Source organism: Corvus brachyrhynchos, unplaced genomic scaffold (assembly GCF_000691975.1).
Source record: "Corvus brachyrhynchos isolate BGI_N302 unplaced genomic scaffold, ASM69197v1 scaffold115, whole genome shotgun sequence".
In the NCBI taxonomy this organism is placed as follows: Eukaryota; Metazoa; Chordata; class Aves; order Passeriformes; family Corvidae; genus Corvus; species Corvus brachyrhynchos.
Genome location: NW_008239553.1, coordinates 10,587,283 through 10,598,971, shown reverse-complemented (window position 1 = coordinate 10,598,971; position 11,689 = coordinate 10,587,283). Strand labels below are relative to the sequence as shown.

The 11,689-nt window shown below is 45.2% G+C and overlaps 1 protein-coding gene across 4 annotated transcripts in view; it reads left to right on the top strand.

Moving 5' to 3' along the window:
- RGS6 (regulator of G-protein signaling 6) overlaps positions 1-9,864 on the top strand; it is a 279,108-nt gene extending 269,244 nt beyond the window's left edge. For all 4 annotated transcript variants that reach the window (XR_001864479.1, XR_001864478.1, XM_017742089.1 and 1 more), the window contains one exon: positions 5,440-9,864. Coding sequence is in view for 2 of the 4 variants with exons in the window: in XM_017742089.1 (XP_017597578.1) it covers positions 5,440-5,490 (51 nt within the window). In the remaining 2 variants the exon portion in view is untranslated. The remainder of the gene's footprint in view (positions 1-5,439) is intronic.
- The last annotated feature ends 1,825 nt before the right edge of the window (positions 9,865-11,689 follow it).

Here is an 11,689-nt window from a genome sequence, read left to right as displayed (position 1 = left end):
AGAGCACATCAACATTGTGTGAAGCCACAGGTAGTGGACAGAACTAAACTTTCCATTTAACATTATTTTTAAAAGATAGTTCCCACTCTTTGCTTCTCTCCCAGCTGTGCAAAGTGCTGGTTTTCGCAGATAAAAGCAAGGAGCAAGATGGAAACTCTGGTGGCTCATACAGGAGGTTTGAAAGGAGTGCTGTCCCTTTTTTGTGTCAAATCCCAGACACTTTTTTTTCCCTCTTGGCTTCTTCCCTATGTTAAATTGCTGAATTTTGCTTCATTAAAATAATTGCTGATTGCATTTTACACTTTAGCTTAGTAGCTGCTCAGCAAAGGCTCAGCCACTAAAGATGCTAAGCATCTCCTGTGACCTACAGGTTAATCTTTATTTCACTGGGCCTCAGTGAGCCCTGATGGTCCACAAGTCCTCTCCCTGACACATAGCCAAGCAGTAGGATGGCCACATACTTGGAAGTAATATTCTGGGAGACAGTTTCATTAGGTTTATTAAGAATTCCCTGATGTTTTCCTTAGGTTACTCCAAATTCAGATTTTACACTGCCTTTAAGAAATGGCTCCTTTCATGGGGTTGTTCAGGGGCTCAGGTAAGTTGTTGACAACACGCATGAGAGTTCTGGCTTGTGCATGCTGGGGGTGAGGAATGTCTGCATGCTACATACTGAACTGTGCTGTGCTGGGCAGAGCACATCAACATTGTGTGAAGCCACAGGTAGTGGACAGAACTAAACTTTCCATTTAACATTATTTTTAAAAGATAGTTCCCACTCTTTGCTTCTCTCCCAGCTGTGCAAAGTGCTGGTTTTCGCAGATAAAAGCAAGGAGCAAGATGGAAACTCTGGTGGCTCATACAGGAGGTTTGAAAGGAGTGCTGTCCCTTTTTTGTGTCAAATCCCAGACACTTTTTTTTCCCTCTTGGCTTCTTCCCTATGTTAAATTGCTGAATTTTGCTTCATTAAAATAATTGCTGATTGCATTTTACACTTTAGCTTAGTAGCTGCTCAGCAAAGGCTCAGCCACTAAAGATGCTAAGCATCTCCTGTGACCTACAGGTTAATCTTTATTTCACTGGGCCTCAGTGAGCCCTGATGGTCCACAAGTCCTCTCCCTGACACATAGCCAAGCAGTAGGATGGCCACATACTTGGAAGTAATATTCTGGGAGACAGTTTCATTAGGTTTATTAAGAATTCCCTGATGTTTTCCTTAGGTTACTCCAAATTCAGATTTTACACTGCCTTTAAGAAATGGCTCCTTTCATGGGGTTGTTCAGGGGCAAAAAAAAAAAAAAAAAAAAAAAAAGATTCATTCAGCAGCATAGAGAGAACTGGACATTACCAGATGCAGTGAAGCTACATGTCATCCTTGCCTGTAAGCTGTGCAACAGCTCAATTGCTTGCAGGATGTGAGGGAAGAGGAAGCCTTCCTTGCATCCAAGACGACACACAACATATGCCATACAACATATGCCCTACTGCTTGTGCTATGCTGTTTGAGTGACAACAGTCTGGGCTTTTAATTGTCGTAACCCTAATTAGTAGTGACAAATATTTTGGGACTGGAGGACTAGGGATTTCTTTATAGGCTTTAGACCCCATGTAAAAAGTTTACTCCTCACATCCACTCTAATCTTGCCTTAAGTTATTCAGCATATACATGTGACACAGTAAAAGAAGCACTGAAGTGTGCTGAGCTTGAGATGGTACACTTCCAAATCCCCGGCCAGCAGAGCTTAGATGAAATTTCTCCTGGAAGTATGGCAGTTGTTGTTGACATTCTCTTTCAGTGGGGAAAGGAGAGGTAGAAATGTAGGGGCAGCCACAGGTTTAATGCTAAACAAAGACGCGTGGAAGGAAGAAACAATTTATTTTGGTTGAACGTTTTTAAATAAACTAGGTGTTGTTTGTGCCAAACTTTCACATCATAATAACCTGAAACATCCTTGCTCTGTCAGAGATATCCCCAAGGGAATTCCATCCATTCCATGTGGTAGATGAGACCCAACATGCCCTCCTGGACCTGAACTTTTTTGGCATGTATTGTACCCAATTAAGAACTATTTCAGCCAGCTCCACCTTCTCAGAGCAGCCTTTCACTTGACTGACTCAGGCACTCACACCATGCCAGTCTCAGGGAAGGGTTGTGGGATCACAAAAAATACAGGGGTCCATCTCACCTCTGCTGTCTTGAGGTGGACACAGGCCACCCTCTCCTGGTTACCCAGACACCTCTTTTCTGGACACTAAGCAATGACACTAAAGCATGCTGTTGCCATCCTGGACTCTTTGGTCATGGACACCCTCTTGGCAAGCAGGGGCAGGTAGGTTTGAATGGACTGTCTGGGGGTCCTGGCTGCCTGGGGAGTGAGCCGCTGCCCCTTTCCAAAGGAACCATCATGCGTGCTGCAATTAGGCTTTTCTCAGCCAGCTGATGCAAACCTTTTGTGTCTCAGGATGGGCTTTGTGCCTTAGAAGCCCTGGAGGGCTAAACCTGAAACAGCGATACCATGGGCCAGCCCCTCCACTGGTGTAAATCAGCAGCACTTCTGTGAAAACAACTGAGTTATGTTGATTTATATCAGCAGATGGATTGCAGATCCCATCCAGCTTTTCCACCTGTAATACGTTTTGCTCCCTTCTTGTTCATTTTAGTAATAGAAAAGAGATGCCAGTTTTCCTAATGAAATGCAGTTTTTTCCTGATCCTCCTTATTTTAACGAGGATGTCTAAGATGGGAGAATCCCAGACCAAACACCTGCATCCCACCCAACTCCAGCCTGCCGATATCTGTATCACTCAGACCCATGCTGCAAGGCTGACACTTGGCCCTGCATTGGGTTGAAACAAAATCCCCTACATCAGTATGCCTCTAGTTGAGGGCCAAACATTACAGCGCTTTTGCTTGTATTCAAAAATGTCACAGCATTAATCCTTCTATGCAATTTCAGGGATCCTTTTGCCATCTGTCCTAGCACAGAGGTGAACACAACAGCCGAGCAGACAACACTGCTGCTTGCTTCTTGCTGATTTAAAACAGAGCTTCTTGCACCCATCTGTTTGTATGTCCCTGTGTGCGAGGCTGTTCTCTGGCACGGTTATCCTCCCAGACAGACGGGCTTTGCTCTGGGGACTCATCCCAGCCTGCAGGCGGGAAGTTTGCTGCAGTTCCCAGGGTAACGCCTTTCCCATGAGACGGGGGAGCTGCAGATGGAGGCCACTGCCTTTCCCCGCAACGGGAAGCAGTTTCCACGGGGAAACCCGTGAGCGAGTTGTTTTTTGCTCTGCGCAAACCACGGCCATTGGCTCCGTTTCCAACCCACCGCCTTCTCCAGGTCAGCTGTTCCCTCTCCTCAGCTTGGCCCACTACCGGCGTTTCTCCTTCCTGCTTTGAACACAGGAATGTTGAAATGGGGGCGGGATGTGGAACAGTGTTTGCTCCTCGGCCCTGCTGGAACCTGACGCAGGGAGCTGGCGTAGCCCCAAGCCACCTGCCTGTGAGAAGATAACAAGAGGAGCTGCCTGGCGCAGATTAGTTAGTCTGACAGAACAAGGCATTATATAAACCAAGGCTTATTTGTTAATTTTTTTCCTAAGGAAGTACCCAAATATTGGTGGAAACTAACTTTTTTCCCCCTAAATTTAGCCATGTTATTCTTCCAGGGATTAACATCCACATCTTTACCTTCTTCCTATAAATAGGATTCAGGAACTGATAATTCCTTTGCACTCTCTCTGGTATTCCTTAACGGCAACAAAACGACAACCCAAGCATCACAACAATGCATTTCAAAATAATAATAATCAAAAATTTTATTGATAGTGAAAAAAAACCAAACCAAAGATATATCTCTTAAATGGTGTGTGTGCAGAGCTCTGGGATGGGGCTGGCCATTCCCATGCTGAGCCCTGCGTGTGAGGCACAGAGCAATGGCTGTGGGTCTCTCGTCCCAGACAGGAGAATTGGCATGATGGCAGTGTTTCCCACAGCCAACTGCTCGTATACAGAACACGGACAGATTAGGCCGTGTGTGCTCATGCAGCTGAACAAATTATTTGGTGAAAGTCACACATCTCAGTAATGAAATGTGGCCTCTGTAGAGAACAGCTACATCCTCCTGGAACAGCCCTACATGGAAAGAGATTAGAAATCAAAGGGAGTTGGGAAGTGTTTCTTTTTTCCTAGAGTGTTAACTTGTTTAAAAATATTTATTTCAAGTAGCCTGCTAATTTTTACATTTCAAATTTTTCTACATTTTGCACATATTTTCACTGTATAATCCATTTTTCTTGCTCTTTTTGTGGCTCTTTCTTTGAAACAGCAATCAGTAAGACTTCCTCTTGCAAAGGAAATCTTGGCTAAATATAGTAATGAAGAGGAGGTTGTTTAAGAGCTGCTAGGTATTCTGCAGCTCTCTGGTATTCCCTGAATGTTTATTTCAAGCAAGACTTTTTTTTCCTTTAAGAAAAACATCATTTTTCAAGAGGAAAGCTCACCAAAGAAACACAGCAACTGGTGCAATACCTGAAACAGTTTTTCACTGTTTTATCAGTAATTGCAAAGCTATCCGTATTCCATATGGGGATATACCCTGTCTGCAGGGTATACCTGTCTGAGACTCTAGGTCTCGAAATAGGTCCTGTATGTCCTTTGCTCCTGAAAGCAGGTGCTGCATGGTCTAAGCCAGGGAAGGGGTTCAGATGTGCAGGTGACCTTCCTTCTTCCTAGTCGTTGGTCCTGCCGGTCAGGGGGAAAGCTCATGTGGATGACAGCAGGGCATGAGCAAGGCATGCATTGGTGGCTTGGAGGAGAGTACAGGGAGAGCAGGGAGGCCAAGTAGGAGTGAACAGGCACCAACCCAGGAGGCAAGTGACCAAGGAGTGTGAAAAGGTGAGTGACAGCAGGGCAGGAACAGGCTAAACTGTTTCTGAAATTACTTTTTCCCTATTCCTGTTGCTGATCGATGCTGTGCGGGTGATACTGATTCACAGACTGTGGGAGGGACATCCCAGTTTTCACAGTAGCCTCGGCTGTGCATCCCTCCCCAAGCTGGGGTAGAGCTCTGCACCAGCAGGATAGTACTAGGCAGAATGAGTAGCAGTGAGTGTAGGACAGGGCTTTGCTTTCACCAGTTCCCATGGAACTGGAGAAGGAAACATCTTCACAAAATAGAGTCCCAGGGCACAGCCTTGAGTGATAGCCACTGGATTTCACTAGGCGCAACTCGTCCTTGCCAAACCACTTGCCTGGGGCAAAACTGCAGGCACATTTAATGCTGGGGGCAGGCTCACCCCACATCGCCTGCCTCCCTTGTCAGGAGAGCCTCATGTCCTGCTCTGGGGGAAAGCCCCTGCCCCTCACTCCCAGAGAAACCATCCCGTGACATCACTTACACCTCTGGGTCTCTTCTGTCTGTTTGTCCCTCCCTCCAGGGAAAGTCTCTGGCAAGCAAGCGCCTCACGGGCCTGATGCAGTCCTCCTGACAGCTCCAGCCGACTGCCCCGTGGGAGAGACAGCTGGGACCACTGCCGGGGACGGGGCATTTCAGGGAGAGCAGGTCCCTGCAGGGTAGACAGCCTGAGCAAGTGGAAGCAGACAGCCGTGCGCCAGTGGAGCACCTCTCTTCACAGTTTACAGCAACACTTCTCTGTCTGCGCAGCTCTGTAAGGACGCTGAGCTCTGTGCAGGTACTTTGTTTCCAACTGAGGTTTGGAGGAGCACATTTCACCATACACTGGAGGTTGACGAGGCGAGGGCTTGCTGTCTTGTTATTTAAGGAAACAGACCCAAACCACAGCTTGGAGAAAGAAGAGCTGAGAGAGATCAGTGTTTTTCCACATCTCTTCCTGGCACAAACGTGACTGTAATAAGATGGCGCTGCAATCTCACTTGCTCCCTTTCGTGTGGCCATCTGGATCCAATAAAATATCTGCTGGAAGCTGCTTCTCCTTCTCACAAAATCCCCAATGCATTTCTCCTGCAGATTCACTGACTTTAACTTTGTTTTCCTTTCCTATGTTTCTTCTCCTTTAAAGCAATGAAAAAACTAAAGGCACTATTTAAGTTCATCACTCATTGTCCTTCCAATAGCATGTAGCATGTCCAGAGATGATGGCCAGATCCTCAGCTGAAGTCAGGAGAGCAGGAGTGGTTTTCATCACCTGAGGATCTTCCCCCTTGAGTCAGACTCCGATCCTGGTGCAAATTCTCTGACGTCGGCGGAATCGTTCTGCATGTGCGCGTAGTGCAAATGTGATCAGACTCCGCCTGATGCTTAAAAAGCCATGTTTGAGATGTGCAATGCGCACACGAGAGCACACACACAAACACACACATGGTACTTTAAAGCGAGTTGGTTTATATTTTATTTACTTTTCTATTTATTTAAGGTTTTGCATACCTAATCAATGATGGATGTTCAAGCTTTTCTCCAAGCAAACCAAACCAGACTTCAGCTCTCCAATCAGAGAGGGCCAAAATTCACTCATGTATCCAGGGAAAGGCAACTCTGATGTGGGCAGGTGTCAAAATTCAGCCTACAGTGAGGAGGGAATTGATGGAGATGGGACCAGCAGAAGCAGGATGTGAATGGGCAGGGTGCTGGGTGCCAGGTGACCCTCCCTAAACAGCAGCACACCCAGCTGTGATATCATGCTCAGACAACTGACCCTGCTGAGAAACATCATTCTGAGAATGAAATGGTACCATTGGAGGAAATGAGCTTCCACTAAAACTCATCTGACCTACAGCCCATGAATGCAACAGCAAAAGATGACCCAGTAGCTTGTTTCAAACTGTTGGGGGTATGGAGGTTAGGATGAGGACAGGATTGAAGTGACTTTAATATAAAACCCACTTATACTAGCTGCAGATAGGAAAATGGCCTCCATTCATATACAGTACATTATCTATATATGAAAAGAATTTCAAGACTCAGCTGACTTAGTACCACAAAACCTCCTATATTTTGTAAGCAGTTCAGATCTGAAGCATACAAGAAACTAGACATTTCTTGGTCTTCTTCACTCATGCCAAGGCAAATTGGCTTTTTGTACAGGTAGTAGAAACTGCTATATAGCTACAAGTCTGCATTCCTACCTAGGCAAAACCATCTAGCTAAGTAGACAGCTGGCTATCAACAACATTCACTTCTGACACAAGTATTATTCTAATATCTAAGGCCTATGTATGCAAAAAAACATGCCAGCATAGTTTCTGTCAGAAAAAGGACCTTCCTCTTTGCCCATGACAGCTCTCATTCTGGTATCTCTTTTCTTTCCTGCAGAAAAGTCCTAATATCAATTATACCTAAGGTCCATACACCTGCATGAATGTACAGTAGAATACTGAGTATGATGTTTGTTCTTTACACATGCCTATACTCTAAACAGCCTGCTGTCTGAGGCCTTCAGACCAAATTCATCCTCCATATACATGACACAAGTGAGTTCCAGGACTGCATAACCACCATGAATGTCCCGGACATTCATGTGGTCCCCTGCCTCTGAAGAGGACATTTTGTCCCCTCTAAACTGTCACTTAGCTGTCCTTGCAGGACCCATTTGTCCTCTGTTGCCCACCCAGCCAAAGGGTCCCCTTGGGAAATAGCAGGTCTTTGTGTAATAAGCTCACTTGTCCATTCATGCATATGCATATGTGTCCCCTTGGTCATCCCTACGAAAATGCAGAGGTCATCTCTTCTCAGAGCCTTGTCGATGGTGTTTTTATCTCTGTCAAACCCACCAGTGCCATGCATCACTGGAGCTCTGTAAGCCAACAGCTGCTCACACTCTGAGCTACTCTGCTGTCAGTGCTGCCCAGCCACAAGGCATTTCCCATGGGAGGTCTGTCTTTTGAACCCTCAAACTGGTCTGCAGAGCATTCCTGAGGAAGATGTACATATGAAGCATGAAACTGGTGTGTAGCAAGGAGCAGGGATGGTAAAGCGGTACATGTGGGGTCTCTGCTTTGCAGTGAGTTCCTGACACTGGAGAGGTCGTCTCCTGGGGGAAGGATGGGGTAACTCCATGGAGGTGTCCTGCGGCATGGGGGCATATGTGGGCAGGACTGGAGGATGCTGGCAGGTGATGGGAAAGGTGGAATTTGGGTTACGGTCTGTGCAGGGAGCAGAAATACCATACTTTAACTTGGGGATGGGCTGCTGCTCTGTGAGCAAAGCACTCTGCTCTGTCTTTCAGCTTTATTCCTCCAGGATGGTCATGTTGGCTGCCACAGTATTTTGCCTGTGGGGAATATTCCGTGTTTGAACAGTTGAGCACATGGAGGGAATTCTTACAGACATGGAGAGCATGCATATGGGCGTGCATCAGGGGGCCTGGATGCTGAACAGCTTGCCATTTAAATGCACACTCGTGCAAACTAATCTGCTCAGCAATGGCTAGCTAAGCGGACAGAGCTTCATATCCTCTGGAGGGAAGAAAACTCTGCTCTTCATTTCCTGACTAAATATCTCCAAAACAAACATGAGAGTAGACAAGGCCTTCTCCTGGGAATATGTATGAACTGTTCTTCATAAGTCTTTTACTTCACATATGGTGATACTAACATGTAACTAGTTCCACATGAACTGCATCCTTGAATTATTGCTTTTTAATGACGTTGCTTATTCCAAGTGATGCTACTCTTGTACACCCAACAGTATCCCATTGAGCATTGCAAGCAGTATTCTGCTACTTTGTAAGTGTCCACTGTCTTCCAACTACCTCGTCATGCTGAAGATGAGTTAGGAAATCAGCTTTCCACCTCTGTTTATGTTCTAAATGGCATCAATTCAAGGAAAGACAGTCTAGAAAGCTTTTACAATGTCCATGCTGTACAAGCTAGCTACAAAACTTCCCATACTTACAAGGCTATGGCTGTGAAATATGGCTGTGCACTGTTATTTGGATAATAGAGTATCCAGAGTATTCATGGCTATTGTGGCAAAACAGCAGCAGGACAAGCACTAGGGAAGGAAAAAAAAGCCAGTGTAGACAGCGTTAGGCTGAAGCAAATGGATTAATGTACTCTCAGTATAACTCAGCACTAACATCCCATAGAGTACTGTAATAAAATGGTAGCAGGGCAGCCATAAAAAGTGGCAGTAAGCTGACATAATAATACCAGAATAAATGTAGCAATAAGGTAACACAGGCCGCTGCAGTAAAGTAGCATTTTGATAATGCAGCAATAAGACACAACAGGATGCTGCAGTAAATTAGTTTGGGGAATAAGGCAGTAATAACAGCGTGTGTAGACAAACAGTGGTACGTTTGTACCAGGTACTGCAGCAATAAAGATAACACAAGGTGTCCTAGTAATAAGTTACTACAGTAACAACACCATGATGCACTGTAAAGTTATATCAGGATGCTTCCATGCTGCAGTCAAATCCTACAAGAGGTGGTAGTGAGACAATGAAGACAAAATATACCCCGTTTCAGACTGCAGAACTTGAATCAGTTTTCTGCACCATAACCCAAATTCTGGAATAATCTCAGCAATACCAATCCTCTCATTCCCACTTTCAAGGAAGCTGAGGCAAGACTGTTTCCCCATCCAGACTATTATTTTGGTCTAAAAATACAAAATTGACTCATTGTCTCTTCAGCCAACTTGTCACAGACTGTGGTGAAGTTCTTTGTTTAGTCCTACTCAGGTGAAACCCTGGTTTTGGTAAGTTTTTTGCCTTTGAAAGGATTTGGCTCTCTCATCTTCTGGCATGGGTGATGCTTTTAGCCTAAAATTATTTCTGGTTTGGGTGGGAGAAGGGGAACCCAGGTACAGAACATCTGACTGTACCAGTCTGTTTCCTAAAATGCACAAATAAATGGAGCATCCTGGAAAAGTCAAAGCAACAAGGACCAAATCTCTTCTGTCTGTCATGCAGTCATGCACACAAGAATAATCCTCCTGGAATCAGTGCAAGCCCTGGATGCATCCATGGGCAGGCCTTGGCCTAACCCTGTTCTCAGTGTCTCCAGCAGAGTGACAGAAGCAGTGTGCCTTTCCTTTCCTGCTTTTCTGGGGTTTTTTTGTTTTTTTTTTTAATCTAACCTCACCCTCTGTATAAAATGGCCTTAGAAAAAAATTTGTTTGCCATAACACAATATGCAGCACGATGGGCAAGGAATAGGTCTGTCCAAGGAATTTGCTGTCTTTGTACTCTTCAGTAGAGAGGTAAAGCATTCTGAAAAATAACCACTGTTATACTTGATAATCATCAGGCATAAGGGTTTAGTCAGAGCATCTACATCAACAAGAAGACTTGAGTGGAGTGTGTGTGCTAGATAACAAGATGGTCTCCTGGGAAAAGGATGTAAATAGGGCACCACTGCAGAGTCTTGACTAGCAAGAGTAGCTCACAGCTTCACAAGTCCCAATGGATACAAATTTTCTGCCACATCTTTCTGACCCTTTGCACAACGACTTTGCTTTCCCTTTATGTGGCTTCCTCTGTCTCTAGCTGACTGCTCAGTTCAAGTTTGGAGCAGTGCTCTGATACACCTTGGCTTGGCTCTTGCCTTAAACTCCTTGGCTTGCTTTTATTGTGGTTTAATGATTAAGCAGGATTATTAAAGTAGAGCTCACAGTAGGGTAAGATAGGCTAGGTTATCATGATTACATCGATTAAGCTGTGAGCAATTTTGCAGCTTCCCAGCACTGTTTATAACCTGAGACGGAGAGCAAGCGACGTGGCTGCTCAGCAGAACAGTGAGCTGGTGAACAATACACTATCTTCATGCCCACACGTACTTTGAACTTACTGCTGAGGAGAAATGCTTTGTAGTGAGAAAAGTAATCTCACGGCAGGGGAGAGTCAGACCCGATCAACTTTTTCATGTGATACAGATTTTGCTTTGCCAGCCCCTAACATCTGCAAAGCTTGCAGCTAAAAGCCAGCAACCTCCTAATCCTGCTGCTAAGCTTTGGAAACAAGCTTTTCAAAGGCTGTCTTTACACAGCAATGTTATTACTTGAAGCCTTTTAATGTGAATTTATGGCTATTGCCACAAGTGTCAGTGTAGTTGCCCTCTGTATTTGCAATAGGAAATAGTGGATTCACCCCACACAGAGGGTGGATGTTAGTGGGCAGAATTTAGGGATTTACCAGTGCATTCCTGTCTGGGGGACCCAGAAGACATGCTGAAACATCTCATCTGGCAGAGGACAGCTCTCTTGTGGGCAATGGAATTGTTCCTTGGATATTGCTATCTGTCAGCAGAGATGCTAAACTGAGCTTCTCCCTCTCATCTTTGGGGTCTTAAACCATGCCATCTATATAAATAGTAGGTGACAGCTAGCCCTGAGCAGCAGCTTCTGTGGGTAGACTAGGGAGTAGTGTGGACTGGGATTTCAGGAGGATTGTTTCCTTTTGGATTCTCATGTCCATCCATGTGCAGGTTATTCCCACAAGTTGCACAGCTTCACAGCCCAGAACTATGGGTGTCTGGTTCTTGCCATGGTTCTGCATGAACCTCATGCCATGTGGTTTAAACCACAGCAGATAAAAAAAAATATCGAATGATGCTTTATACAATGCATCATTTCTCCTAAAAGCATCTGGGATTCTGAAATTGCTCTCTGGGGGTCATTTGGGGCCAAAGGAGGCACAGTGGGATTTTCCTCTACAAGGGAAAAATTCTGAAGGGCCTTCTGCCCCTGTGGTGTGACTTGGAGGCA